Genomic DNA, 15,426 nt, shown 5'->3' on the forward strand with positions numbered 1-15,426 from the left:
CAGCAATTAGGCTCGTGCTGATTAACAGGGAGACGGGAGTAGCATTAACAGGGTAAGCCATCAAGTGCACAGGTCTCTGGTGGGTTTTCTTAGTGAGGTTAATACACATAAGGAGACTCCCATGAAGCATTAGGAACGTGCGGGCAAAACCTACAAATTGAAAGGTATTTTTAAAAATTCGTAATTTTAACGTTGTCTAGGAAAATGAAGTGCTGAACGGTTCTAATACAAAAGCAGAGAGGCCCAAAATTAAAAAATTTGAAGCAGCATGTCTGAGATAGTGTCATGTGGTATTACTACAAAGGATGTGAAAAAAGAGGATTTAAAGTAGCCAGTGGAAAGACAGTGGTAGAGCCATTAGGACAGATTTAAAGGAGAGCTAAGCTATTCACTCAACAGATGCCCAAGGGACACAACCATAAAGAAAACCACACTGATTTCAACAGGGAATGGGTCAAAAGTAGGTGCCAGCCCAGATTCTTTTCAGGCCCTGCCTGAGGACGAGGCAGAGTGGGGTTGCGTATGAGGCTGGGAAGGGGTAGCCCATCCTTCCTTCATGCAAACTAGATACGTTCTAACAAACTAGATAAGTTCTAACTCCCAGCCCTTTTATTGGAAACACCCATACAGCCTTCACTCACAGATAAGTGACCTCACTTCTTGCTCTGGCACCCTAGTTCTCTTCCTTCCGCACACCACCAAGTCTGCCTGTTACAGGTTCTCCTGACTCTTCTATGACTCCCTTAAGTCTCAGCCTAAAGCCTGGCTGGTTGGGTGAGCAGGAAAGGGCACCAGACCTCCTCCCCTCCTGCCAACCTCTCCAGCCCAGTGAGATACCTTCCCCAGTTAAGGGCCTGCCACCCCAGTTGCCCAGCTGTGACACGTGATGACCCTCCAGCCAGACCCTAGCTACCAGTTTAGGACCTGCTGGGTTGATGCATCTGTGACCCTGGACATTCCTTCAGGGTCCAACTGGACCACCGCAGTCACAGTGAGCCGAATAGTTTGCTTCTAAAAATCTTTCTCAGTGTGACATCCATCCATATTTTACCGGGCCAAATTACCAGGTCATTATTGTCTATTATTGCTAGGTCCCTCTGCCCGTTCTTTATTCTTCTTCTTCATGAATACCCCAGCTTTATCCCCAGTGGGAGGTCCAAAATAGCTTACAATGGTTCTCTTCTCCATTTTATCCTCACAACCACCCTGTAAGGTAGATTTGGCTGGGAGTATGTGCCTGGTCTCTGTTCACCCAGCAAGTTCCCATGGCAAAGTGGGGATTCAAAAGCACACCTCCCAGAGCCTCAACTGACATGCTAACTACTATATCATACAGTCTGTGGGACCAGGTCTTTCAGCAGTCCCCCAGATCTTCACCATCCTACCCCCATCCCCACATGCCATAGTTCAGACTACAAATTTATGCCCCCACCCCTTTCTGTACATGGCACTTGCATTGCTGGAGAACTACACGTAACCAGGAAAAAGCATTTTCTCCAGCTAGAATTTCTGTTCTAAGCACAGCTGCTGTATGGATTGTAGTTATCTGAGTGTCACAAACATCTACTGGGTAGTGCCTGCTATGACTTTCTTAGATTAGCAAACTATTTGACTACATCATTTTGTATTTTAAAAAAAAGTCTCTGACTATACTTTCTTAAGTATGAACACTGGAGAAGATATTCTTGAAGCAAGACACCTGCTATTTCAAGGCCCTTTTGAAAACTTAATATTTTAAAGTCGCACTATTCATCACTCCAGTGAAGCTGTGCACATCTTCCTGGAATGGGGGGGGGACCTCCTAAGAGTCACTTCCTTGCTTTTGATACTGGTTGCCCTCTAGCTTGTATCAGTTTATCAGTTCATCCCTTCTTATCCGGGAATATCTGAATTAAATGCCTCAACTGGTTCTGAGAATATTCAGGTCAATTTGTTTTAAGTTTTCTTCATGACCACAATATTGCATAATACTGTTGTGAGAAGAGTAGTCTCCAGGGACATGTTTATCTGCTATCATTGAGAAGGAGGGCCTTGATGAGGGAATGCCATTCTGATGGAGAAATGATTCTCTAGAAGGGACCCATTTGTCAGGTGATAAACTGATATCTTCCAACAGGTAAGATTTGCCTTTTGGGCATAAAGGGCTCTTATTGGAACAGAAATACCAAGGAGCTGGAGAAAACTACTCTGTACAGAGTTGCACCCTTTTAAGATGTGTTTAGGATTGTACTGTAAATATCCCCTGCCCTCAGAGTCTGTTTAGAGATATAGATTCCCAGAAAAATTTTAAAGCATGCATTTTATGTGAGCATATAAATTGTAATAATTGGCATATTTGTGGGATTCTACAAGCAAAACTGAAAACATATCCAATACTTGAGATACAAATTGTTGCTACTTAGCATATGTGCCAGTTTTTGCCATTAGAGATGTAAGCAAAATTAAACATTGAAAGCAAAAAACAAATTTTTAATCTTCCTGTGTTCTCCAAATGTCCCATCTATCACAAAAATGGGGGAAAGTGCCATTTAAAATATGCATCCAGGTATTTTGTAGACAAGTAAGAGGTGATAAGATTACCATCTTCAAATACTTGAAGGGCTGTCATATAGAAGATGGAGCAAGTTGTTTTGTTACCCCAGAGGGTAGGACCAGAACTAATGTATTGAAATTAATTCAAAAGAATGTTCAGCTAATCATCCCAAAGAAATTTCTGATATGACAGTTCCTCGGTGGGACAGGCTTCCTCGGGAGGTGGTGAGCTCTTCTTCGGACGTTTTTAAGCAGAGGCTAGTTTTCTCACAGAATTATTGATTTTATGAAGTTAGGCAGATTGAGTGGATGGGCAGGAAGGGATGTGTCAGTGTTTGCCTTTTGTGGCCCAGGGAATTGCTGATCACCTCTGTGGGATGGGAGCTGAATTTCTTCCAGACCTGGCTGGATTCTGGAGATTTTTGGGGTGTGTGGGGGGATTACTTGGGCATGAAATTGGGGTCACTGTGTGTCGGCAGGTAGTTGTGAATTCCTGCATTATGCAGGGGGCTGGACTAAATGACCCTGGAGATCCCTTCCAGCTCCATGATTCTATGAAGGCAAAAGTTATCAGTCACGTTTCTAATCCCCCCCCCCCCCAAAAAAAAAACCCAGCTGGGAAATCTTTTGAGGATCTTTATCCAAAAGTGCATTACTCCTTAGCTAGCATCAGGAGCGCATAGCCACGAGTTTCTACTTTAAGCTGCATCTAAAAGGGGGCTAAATGCCTTGCGGACAGGTGTCCCTCTGAACATGCCTGGCGACTGTGAGAAACAGGCTGCTGTGCTCCCATGTACCCCTGCTCTGATCTTCATTGTCCTGGTCTTCTGACGGCAGCACAAGAAATGTTCCTGAAACTGGACTTCTGGTTGGGTCTGCCCATTTCCTTAACTCCCTAACAAAAACAACACACTCTGTTGTTGTTATTACTACTGCACTAGGCCAATTAAATGCTTTTCAAAACCTGCTCTGGGTCCCTACGTGACCTCGCACTGGAGCTCGTCCTTAGTCCTTCCCCCTTCCTCGCTTCAGAAGCTCACGGCACAAAGAAACGGAGAGGGGCGGGCTTGCACTCAACTGCGCATGTGCAGAGGATTCACGCGCACGCACTTCCTCTCACGCTCTTCCGCGGGCTTCCCAGCCACCGCCTGGGTACGCGAAAAGCGTGCGGGGGGCTCTGCGCATGTGCAGCTCTTCCCCTCTCCCGTCTTCGCTCGCTGCTTCTTCCGAACCCTTGGCTCCCTTGTGACGTCGGCGCACGCGATTGATGGCGAGGTGAGCGGCCCGCCGAAGCTCCGCCCACTAATATAAATGCCTGCGCGGGGCCCGGCCGCCATTGTGCTGCGGGACAGGCCGCAGCTGCTGGTTCCTGGGGTGCTGTTTTAGGTTTTTGCCGCGTCTCCCATCTTCCTTTCCCTTCCCCCTCTCTCCTTTTTTAGGTACGCCGAGATGCCGCGCGTCTACATCGGCCGCTTAAGCTACCATGTTCGGGAAAAGGACATCCAGCGCTTCTTCAGCGGCTACGGCCGCTTGCTCGAGGTCGATTTAAAAAACGGGTGAGGCAGAGCAGGCAGGAAGGCGGTTGGAGGGAGGGAGGGGGGGGGGAGGGAGGGACGGACGGCGGAGTCGGGGGCGCATCAGCTAGCACGGGGGAAGGGGGGGAGAAGAAGACGCTCGCGCGCCGAAAGGCAGTGCGCTTGCGCGCCGTTTCCCCATGCCGGGCTCTCCCCGGCCTGGCCTGTCAGCGCCTCCCTCATGCCGCGTGGCGTCGCTTTCAAAATGGCGGGCGGCCCCGTCCCATTGTCCGGTCGGCGCGGCCCAGGGAAGCCCGGCGGAGTTGCCTCCTGGCTGGAGAGGCCCATGTGTGGGCGCAGTCTTCAACGAACAGTGCTCTAATGGCCGGTGTTTTTCTCCCCACCCCCTTCCCCGCGGCGCCTTCCTCCTTCCAGCTACGGCTTTGTGGAGTTCGAGGACTCGCGGGATGCGGAGGACGCCGTTTACGAGCTGAACGGCAAAGACTTGTGCGGGGAGCGGGTGATTGTAGAGCACGCCCGCGGCCCCCGCCGAGACAGGGACGGCTACAGCTACGGCAGCCGCAGTGAGTGTTGCCCGCCGCGGCCTGCTGCTGCTGCGGGAGGGGGAGTGCAGTAGCCGCGGGGGACGGAGCGGGGCGGAAAGGGGGCCGGGCGGGGGAGAGGGGCTGGCGTAGTTGGGGGTACAGGCAAGGGTGGCCCGGTAGAGCAGCCTGCAGGAGGCGGGCGGGGGGGGTCTTGGTGGATTCCCCGGGGTTTGAGGCGTCGGGGGGGGGCGACCCGGGGTCGGGTTGTGGTACCCGAAGGGGGTGTAAATTTCCCCTTCTTTTCCGTGGCTTAAGAAGTCTCCTTGCAGCTAAAGCGCAGGGTGGAGAGCACTCAAAGTGCAAAGTCCATAGTTGGGGCTTAGAGGGGGAGGGAGGATTTGGGTGCTTACGGGGGGTATTAAATACTCACTGCTCTTAATTAAAATGTATTTGGCACAACTGATACCAGAGCAATAAAATTCTAAAGAGTGATGGCCCTTCCAAAGTATGTCCTCGGAAATGCTTTTGTTCAGATTCTTAAGATTGGATCTTTGAGTTGTTGCATTAAACTATGCGGACTGAATGAGAAATGAAATAACTAGACACAATGGGCAATCTTTCTAAAAGAGAAGCGATTCAGGCTGCATCAGATTTGTTTTGATGTTGATGGTTAAGAGCAGTGAGGAAGAAAAATTTGTTCAAATTGCTTTGTTATTGGTGGGGGGGTGGGGTTTCTTGAGAATATGTATGTTTGTTTATAAAGTTTTTGCATGTTCAATTCAAACTTTTTAACAAGTCCTTGATGTTTCAATTTAAAAGTGACCAGTGGGGCTGAGGCTGTGTCCACTGAGGCTAAGATGACTGCCTTTCCTGATTGGCCATGGCTTTTCCATACATTGTGTGACCCTTGCCCTATGACCCTTTGGCTGACCTTACCGGAAGCCATGACGACAGCAGCCTTTTGCCATTAGACGCAGGGTGATGGTGAGGATTCCAAGGGTTAGACAAAACTGGTTAAACTGAACTAGGTGACTGTTACCTTGCGTGTGTTGTGGCCAGACCACCACCAAATACCTCATACTGTGATGTAAGTACTTAGTGTAAACTAGTAAACGTTTTTGTAAAATGTAGATATGCATGTAATCAGTTAAGTTTTATATTTTACAATGTTCTGTAAAATAAAACTTAGCAAGGTAAATTTAATAAAGGAGCAGTCACTCTCTAACAGATTTGAGGAGCACAGTCGTGTAGGATTTTAGTGTTTGATTTGCCCTTAATATGTAGAATATGGCGAATATGTTGCAGGATTAGACAGATTAAGTCCTACTCCTGTAAATACAGTTTGTGTTTAAGCTAAATTTTGTGTACCTTTTTTGCAAGGTAATCTAACTTGTTATCTTTGTATAATAAAGGTGGAGGATATAGCAGTCGACGGACATCAGGAAGAGATAAATATGGGCCACCTGTTCGTACAGAATTCAGATTAATTGTTGAAAACCTTTCTAGTCGGTGCAGTTGGCAGGATTTGAAAGTAGGTTGACAACAATCTTTGTTTTTAAGCATGTTAAATTTCATTCTTGGAAAGAGATCTGTTAAGTGTAAATGAATTGTTTTGCTGACAGTTGTGTGAAATTGCTGCAGTAGCTGTGCATACATTTAAAAGGTTATTGTTTAATCTATTTTTAAAGGATTTCATGAGACAAGCTGGTGAGGTGACCTATGCGGATGCTCACAAGGAACGCACAAATGAAGGAGTAATTGAGTTTCGTTCTTACTCTGACATGAAGCGTGCTCTGGATAAATTGGATGGTACAGAGATAAATGGAAGAAAAATCAGGCTGGTTGAAGACAAGCCACGATCTAGCCATAGACGATCTTATTCTGGCAGTAGATCAAGGTACCTTTTAAAATTTCTTACATTAGAACTGATGTCATGTTTTGACAGAAGTTTCTGTTAGGTGTTCTTCGTCTCCATAGTTGCTTAAAATAGGCATATAGAATATTGCATTTTTTAAACTAGAAAATGTGTATTTTGCTTTTTGATCATGGAAGTAGCTTCTACAGTCTTCCTTGTATTACTTTTCAGGGGAGCAGTGTACCAGTTTGTAGCTTTCTTTAGATATTTCTCTGGCAGAACATTATTTAGAATGGTGCATCAGTGAATGATGGAATAATTCATGATAACTTTGATAGATTGAACAGGTTCTCATAGTGCATTTTGTATTAAAAGTAGTTGATATTATAATTATTAAAATAATGGAAAATAGGCTGTATGATATTTTAATAGCTGTAACCACACTGAACTTAAATACATTTGGGTTTCTTTGCAGGTCACGTTCAAGAAGGAGGTCACGCAGTAGAAGTCGTAGGAGCAGCCGCAGTAGATCACGTAGTGTTTCAAAAAGCAGGTCACGGTGAGAAATTGTTTTTAAAAAAACACCAACTTATTACTGATTGTATGTCAGGTGCTGGGCATAGCAATCATTGTTTTTCTTTCCAAAGAACTTGTTGAGTTACTATTATAAATTTTATGTCTAAATCAGTAGCAATTATTTACTGCATTTTGTATCTAGATTATAAACAAATATTTCTGTTTTGGGGAAGCTCTAAATCTAGGTCTCGCAGCAAAGATCGTTCACGTTCCAGATCTAAAAGTCGGAAGTCCAGATCAAAGAGCAAGTCTAAGGTGAAATCTGACAGAGAGTCACGGTCCCGCAGCAGATCCAAAGAGAAGTCTGAAAAGTCTCGCAGTAGATCTCGGTCTGCGTCTCGATCACCCAAAGAAAATGGTAATGGAGAGGCAAAGTCTAAATCCAGATCAAGGAGCAGATCTCATTCCAAGTCACCATCACAGCACCAACCTGCCAAGGCTCAATCAGAGTCCCCACCGAAGAGAGCTGCATCACGGTCACAGTCACGATCTCATTCAAAGTCACGTTCACGATCCAGTTCACGAGATTAAGACTAGAACTCTCTTCTTTGCACACAATTATGGAACACTCGTATGCCAGGCCATGAGTTTTTTATGTTAGTATTGCAAAAGTTGGTCTGTTTGCTTGCGGGGTTAAAAGGTGGCCTAAAAACCACGTAATAAGGCAAACGTTTGAATTGTCTAAAACTTTTCTGAAAAACATGGTTGTACAGAGCAAGAAAGATTCTTTGTTGTTAGAAATTAGGGTAAATTTCTTGATTTTTTTTTTAACGTCTCAGCAAAAGTGATCTGTTGCAGAGTGGAAAATAAGTTTTATAGAAAAACCAAGTACATAAGGCTTTTTGGGGGGAAACTTCCTTAATATTCAATCCATAAATTGTGAAATTAATGTAATGATATTTGGCTTCTATAAGTGGATGGAACCCATATTCAACAAGTCAGATACTTGTAAAATTAAAATTCAAGAGTTAGAATTGGAACACTTCTCTTGTGTTGTACCTTAACTTGCCAAACATATTTTTTTTTGCTCCTTTCTTACCTCGTGATCGACAAGCTAATAAAATTGTCGTCTCTGTCCTTGCATGATGCAGTATTGCCTAACATCATGATTCACTTTAACAAAACTCAAGTTGCTACAAATCCCCCAATGTTATTTTATTCAACTCTTTATAATATATTAACTAAGATTGTTACCTTGGTTCTAGTCTTAATTAGAACTGCTATGGAGTAGGATCCAATACCAAAGTCATCCTTGGTACGTAACAAAGAAATGAGTTTAGCTACTGTAGCAAAGAATTTAGAACAGCCTTGTAACCTTTATATAATATGTAGTTTGACTTGTAAAAAATTAAATCAGTGATTCCCGTGTTTGCATTGTAGTATAGCTTTCTTTGTAAAATACTGCAGATGTCAAGACTGACCTAAGCTTGTGGTACTTGAGAAAGGAAAATAGGAAACTTCCTAAAAGCTGTTGGGTCTGTTATGCATACTATTGATTACTGAGTAGTAATGTGAAAGGGAAAATGGAAGGGAAGGTGTTTTCATCTTTTCTAAATATGTCTCTAGTTGAGTTTTGAAGGTAGTTATTAGGTGTCACTATGTGAACAGCAGGCATGACTGGATGTGTTTAGAACAGCATCTGGGGTTTGAACCTAATCATCAGGCCAGACTAGTGTTCATTGTTGTGTGCATTAGTGAGAAAGCTGGCATCTACTTACCTTGACAAGGTGATTCTCTCTAATGCTATTCTAACAGGTATGCAAGTGGGACCATGGGTTTTCATACAGTCCACTGGCAGCACAGTTGGGAGTAGAAACTTCTAATCACACAAGCAGCCTCCAATTCAGTTTTCAAAATGGATTGTTTCCTTGTCAGCTAACAGGATGTTTTTTGTAGACCAGTCAGCTCTTCCCACAAAGTAAATGGTCTGCTTCTCTATTCAAATAGTCTTTATACTAAATAAAGTTTTTATACTGATCTCAACAGTGTGAATAATCTCTTAAATACCCATCCCCCATAGCCTCTGTTGTAGTCATCATTTAGGAATCTATATAAATATATAATATATAAAATAATATAAAAATATATATATGATATGCCTCATTTGAGCTCTTGAAATCTTGGTTAAAAAAAAAATAAACCCAGCACATTGCTACAGATGAAAACAATCCAGTTTTTCTTCAGTTGGCAGTCAACCATATGCTTATTAATTTGCTCCATTGTATCCTCACAGTTGCAGGTTAGGCAGAGACTGCCTGATTCAAGGTTTCATGGTATGCTGCGTATGCATCTCCCAAATCACGATCCAACATGCTTGACTGTCACATTGAGCAATGAGGTCATGGGTGGTAATCATTTACAAAATGTAAAAACCTTACCTATAGAACAGCTGATTAGCTGGTATTACTTTCAGGAACAAATGTTAGGGCCTGCATTGGGGAGGGGAGATATTCAAAAATTGCCCTTCCACTAGAAGTAATGACTATGGAATGTGAATACAGGATCTAATGTTTTCATGATCTTTTGGACTTTTATAGGGTTTTTTGGGATGCTGTTCTAGAAAATTGGAAGGTGGCTAGCATAACAACTAGTTAGGAATTTGTGATCTGTCTCAGTTAATAGATGGAAATAAGACTAGAGTAACTTATTGAGTAAAGCTTATGGAAGGCAAAGCCCAGCCTATCTTGTGTGTAAAAGTGAGTGATCTTGGTTGATTTATGTGACCTTACAAAGATGTCTCATCAAAGGCATTTAAGAAGTTTAAATGATCCTATTCTAAATTAAATGGTAATACAAGCAGAAGTAATGAGCAATTTTTATAAAGGTAATTTGTAAGAGTTTAAAAATAATCTTTAAACCATGTGGAATCAGGGTTGGAAAGGATAGGTATTCAATTTATGAATGGGTGTTAGGTTATTCATGATGGGAATATTCTGAATGTGCCATATCTATTTCTAGGTGGAGGAAGACGTTCATAAAGTATGTTTTAGTATTCTGGTTGAGAAGTTAAGCATCGATCAGTACACTTTGGTCAGATAAATGTAGTAGAAAAGACATTTTTCAGATAAGATGGAGCACTGCTAGCAATAGCTTTTCCATCAAGGTTGGGCAAAGAAATACATTTTCTTCAATAACAATAGCCAGCTGAGCCCTATTGTATGCTGTCCTATTCAGAACATCAGGTTTTCTGAGCAGCAACACCTTTTTTTCTTATAGTTTCCACTTGTTCATCTGCTGCCACGTGACTGAACAATTAATCCATTTTAACTTCCATACCACTATGCTTGCCCACCTCTAATTAAAGATTTGTGCACCTCTAATTAAAGATTTGAATACAGGCATGGTTGCAATTAGGGAAGTTGTCAGCTAACTTGTGTTGTATTGCTTTAAATTGAGTCTCCTACCTTTTTGAGCCTGTGGACGCTTTATGAGATAAGTGGTGGGTGTGGCCACAAAATGGATGCTGCTAGGCACAACCAGCTGCAATAAGGGCTGCTGTCACAGCTTACCTTCAGTCAGATACTGAGCTTACCTTCAGTCAGATACTGAATATCCTAAGATGACATTGCTAAAAAATCTGCCAGCCAATTGAATTTCTGTTGGCCAATAAGTCTAAACCAGGGGTAGTCAAACTGTGGCCCTCCAGATGTCCATGGACTACAATTCCCATGAGCCCCTGCTAGCATTTGCTGGCAGGGGCTCATGGGAATTAAAGTCCATGGACATCTGGAGGGCCGCAGTTTGACTACCCCTGGTCTAAACCCTCACTTTCTAAAAATACTTGGGGAAAGTATTGGCAGGTTTCGTGGTGTCCACCCCTGCTTAAAAAGTGTATTCAGATGGGCATCTTTAGTATTTTGTGCCAACATGCTATGTCCTTGTGTAAACATACATCTAGATACGCATCTGAATAGCACTTTCTGGTTTGGGAAACCTGTATATAGAGCCTTGTAATTGGACTGGAATGCTGTCGTCCATGACATTGGCTCTGTGAAAAGGTGCTGGCTCAGGGATAGGGGTTCTAGCAGATCTTCCTAGACTACAAGGAACTGGCTTGGAACTGCATGGGAAATTACTAACTTGGGGAAGGTAGAACCATAATTTCTCTAGGGCTTAGACAAGCATTCCCTTCTGCTCAGCCCTGATGCCTTCACAAGGCAAGACTTAGGCACAAAGGAATGCAGCATGAATGTGTTAATCAGAACTTAAGTGGCAGAAAAGTGGGTATCAGACTGAAGACTGAAGGAAGGCAACTAGGGTTGGAGGGTGTATACCACAAGAGGCATGTTTTTGTGAGCCGATTGCTCCCTCCTGTTATTTCAACTGTAGGGGCTTTTGGATGGATGGGTCAAATTGAGTGTACCTTCCTGTTCTTCCATCAGGACCTAGACTGAAGAGAAGTCAGTGTAGTCTTCCCAATCTCACTCTGCTGAGGCCTGATGTCTGGGCACTGCTACTGTTCAGAGGTAACAGTATGCATGTTCGGATCCTGATTTATTGTTACTTTTCCCAGGAATGTTAAGAAACCAAGGGCCATTCCGCACTCGTCCAAAATAGCACAATGGTTACAAATTGAAATTGCTACTGTTTTGCTGTTATGCACAACGTCGTTGACAAGCTGCAACACTCCTGAAACCGATCCGCAAAAAGTGCTTCGTTGTAGCATTTTCAGGGAAATCCCAAAAAGTGGATTCATCCTCCGGAAAGCGCTACACTCTTGCAACCAATCTGCAACACTAGCAGGAAAGTTCTGTGTGTTACCATTGTTGCGGTTTCTGCAAAGTCCCTCCCCCTACCTAGCTCTCTCCTCTGATCTTCCGGCGAAGTGATCGCCATTTTTTTTTTCTCCGAGCGAGCGGAGATCAATGCACCGGCGAGCCTTCGTTTACCCAGCGAGGCTTCCCTGGCTTCAGAGCTGTTTCGTCCCGCAACCAATTTGCCACATAGATCCTGGTGCTGAATGGCCCCAAGATTTTCCTGATTGCTTTGGAGGTCCTCTGAGTATACAGGGAACCACTGCTGTCCTCTTCCTTAGTCTGTTTTGAACTTAGCACATCCACAGATAGAATCACCATGAACAGGGAGACTGACGGGATCGGGGTGCTTTCTAAAAAACAACACAAATACTTTCATATCTCTAAATAGTTGTGATTAAGTTGCTCTCGCAGCACAAGTAATTCCTGCTTGCTTATAAATCAGAGTAAAGAAAAGTTGGCTTGCCATCAGAGTAAAGCAGCAATTTGGCTTGCCATCAGGAACACAATTCAGTGACGCTTAATAAGAATGCCCTTGAAGCTGAATTGTTATCATTGTAACGTTAATGAAATGGTATTCAGAATTAAAATGACAAATGAACCTAATGCAAAAAGCAGTGCTTCTGCATTACAATCAATGGTGTTTTTTTGTGGTATGCGTAAAGGCAAATATAATTACAAATAATTTTACATAGAAATCTGAAACAGTGAGGTTTGTGTAGCAAAGACATTTTGTTCTCTGCTTTCAGGCTAGTTCACAGTTAACATGTTACTATTCTGCAACATTCTGTGTTAGTGGCTGTCCCCTGCTGCTTTGGAAATCTGAAAAAGAGCCTAGCCTTCCTTTCAGCACCACCCAGAATAGTTTATGCTGCCGGCATCCTCAGCTCCAAGAGGGCAAAGGAGCAAGATAGAACAGTTACAGCTGCTCACACCAACCACCCTCCTTCCTCAGCAGCTGTGCCTACTCCTCCTAAAGCAGAGGTTTTTCATTTCCTCTGGGCTTCCAGCAGGAGCCTGCTTTGGTTGATCGTGGGAGGTCAACTGCTGCCAGAATAAATGAAATATTGCTGTAGCAGGCCTAGCAGCTGCTAAGGAGAATGGGATCTTTTGAGGCTGTGTTATTTCCAGTTCCTTTTGGAACAAATCAGGGGTGGTACAGCACGAGCAGCCTCTCCTCATTGGCATTGTCTCCGTGATAGTGTTTGGATTGGTATTTCGCTTTTTTATGAAAATGAAAAATGGGTGCAAATTGAGGTGACCCTTTTAATATCCACTAGAAAGACCCCCTTGTGGCGCAGAGTGGTAAGGCAGCCGCCTGAAAGCTTTGCCCATGAGGTTGGGAGTTCAATCCCAGCAGCCGGCTCAAGGTTGACTCAGCCTTCCATCCTTCCGAGGTCGGTAAAATGAGTACCCAGCTTGCTGGGGGGTAAACGGTAATGACTGGGGAAGGCACTGGCAAACCACCCCGTATTGAGTCTGCCATGAAAACGCTAGAGGGCGTCACCCCAAGGGTCAGACATGACTCGGTGCTTGCACAGGGGATACCTTTACCTTTAGAAAGACCCCCAACCAGACGAAAATCCAGACCAGTGAAGAAATATCAAGCTGTCTGCTATACCAAAAGTTTATTCAGTTTTTAATCATGCCAGAACGAGATCCGGTATGCCTCATTTTTGGATACAAGAGTCTTCCTCAGTGGCTTATTAATGGCTTATTGATGTTTGGTAATCCTTACACCTCTGTTGGTAGTATAACAATGTAATTCATAATGATTCCCTTGCCTAAAAGGTCTTTATTAATTTCCTTACAGGGGATTGTGGTCTCAGCCTACTCCTTCACCACCAAACATAGTATTTTAATATCCAGCCAGTTTGGTGTAGTGGTTAAAGTATTAACCTAGGATAGTGTAGCCAGATCTCCTGGTAAAGGCCAAGTGAGGCCAAACCAGAGCAGAGTGGTACCATCACCTCCCGTGATCTGGACACGATACTACGTTTGATCCAGCCCAAAATCGTATTTGCCTTTTTAGCTTTGTTTTGTTTCTGTGCCTACAATCAATGCAGTGTGTGCCTATGTTTTTCTTTGATTTTACTGATTTCCAGGGTAATGGCATTTCTCTCTTCCAGTTGGATCTTTTGAAGGGAGGAGCACAGAACACTCCCAGCCATCTTTGTATGGTTTTCCTTCATTCCCTCCTTTCTGGGGGCAGAGCCTTTTTTTCTTCCCTGCAAATAAGATAGCTGGAGTCATCAGGACACCTTGTGCAGGGCCCATGCAATTGGATTCCTGGGTCCAATTCACTTAAAATGTGGTGCTCGTCAGTAGACAAGCACCATCAGCTCCACTGCAACCTTGGAGACATTGGATTGAAAAACTGCTCCAACCCCTTTCCCCAAGTCCCTCCCTCCCCACTTTGTAAAAGGAAACAGAACAGACCGCAACAAGGGAGGATGCGTCTAAGTGGGATTGCATTGCAGGTGGAATTTGGAATGGCTGGCCAGGCAGACTGAGTGGAATGGGGCAGAAGAGATGCAACATCCACAAGTCTTCCTGGAGAATCTTCTTCACCTGTAGGGCAGCAAAACAGATGCGTCCAGCCAGGCACAAGTGCCATGCCAGGCTCGGCCATGAATGTGTTGTCCAGACAGGCCTTGATCTCGATCAAGAGCTCACAGCCTTGACTCTCCATGATACAGGAGCGTTTGCCTAATTATACTCAAATATTAACAAGGACGGACTCACTGCCACTGACGAAATATTGAAAACGGAAAACAAATCTAGAGACCATTCTGGCAGAGTCGAAGCCTGAATAAATAACATAAGAGACTCTTTATCTTTTCAAGCTTTATTAAGCCACTGGATAGATTCTGTTTCTCTCTTGTCGGCAATCCATCTATAGCAACACGTGCAACTGCTGCTGGAGACTGATTCTGCAAGGAAATGGGCGAAAGGGTTACGCAGCAAACTGGTTCATCACATAGAGTGGAGAAACTGCCAGACCCCCCCCCCAAAAAAAAATACCCTGCAGACACACCCTGTCTTCTGTTGAGGGTGGGAAACAGGAAAATGATGGAGCATCTCCCCTACTCACAAGATCTCCTGGGATCTTTTCCCATGGCATGTCAGGGGCTGTGATGCTGCACAGTTGTGGCTTGTGCTGCTCTTGTACAAACTCAATACTGGGATTGAGTGCAGGAAGTGCTGTCCCAGTACCCAGTTTCAAGCATGGAGAATGAGCCCTCAAAGGTGAGCTACTGGTTAGGGATCGGAAATGGGAGAGGTCAGCCAGAAACAATGGACTTTGCTCTTCTGTGGTGTTAGTCCTAAGCACCCTCTCTGCTTGTCTATGTCTGCATGGCAGGGAGCTCTGAGATGGAGTCCCATGCCATTCACCCCAACTACTTAGTTTTAATATGCCTGGACTGAAGGTTTTGTAGGGCGGGGGTACAATTGGGTGTTGGAGAGGAGGTGTGGCTGCCCCTAGGAGGGAGGTGATTGGTCAAGACTGTAATTAACACCCTGAGTTTCTCCAAGCGTAATTGGCAAGGTGGCACTGATGGGAGGGGACAAAGTTCAATTGGTGCCTAATGAGCCATGTAATGGTTTTTGTTGGCATGCCTCTGGCTGGGGGTGTTCCCAGGCCAGGC

General features: G+C 44.2%; 1 protein-coding gene across 1 annotated transcript; it reads left to right on the plus strand.

Annotated features, from left to right (window-relative positions):
• The first annotated feature begins 3,847 nt into the window (after positions 1–3,847).
• On the plus strand, positions 3,848–9,005 carry SRSF6 (serine and arginine rich splicing factor 6). The gene is made up of 6 exons (XM_077335373.1): positions 3,848–4,088; positions 4,482–4,630; positions 6,004–6,122; positions 6,280–6,488; positions 6,922–7,005; positions 7,196–9,005. The coding sequence occupies exons 1-6, from the start codon at positions 3,982–3,984 to the stop codon at positions 7,551–7,553; spliced, it is 1,026 nt and encodes a 341-aa protein (XP_077191488.1). The 5' UTR covers positions 3,848–3,981; the 3' UTR covers positions 7,554–9,005.
• Positions 9,006–15,426: the final 6,421 nt, after the last annotated feature.

Source organism: Paroedura picta, chromosome 4 (genome assembly GCF_049243985.1).
Source record: "Paroedura picta isolate Pp20150507F chromosome 4, Ppicta_v3.0, whole genome shotgun sequence".
In the NCBI taxonomy this organism is placed as follows: Eukaryota; Metazoa; Chordata; class Lepidosauria; order Squamata; family Gekkonidae; genus Paroedura; species Paroedura picta.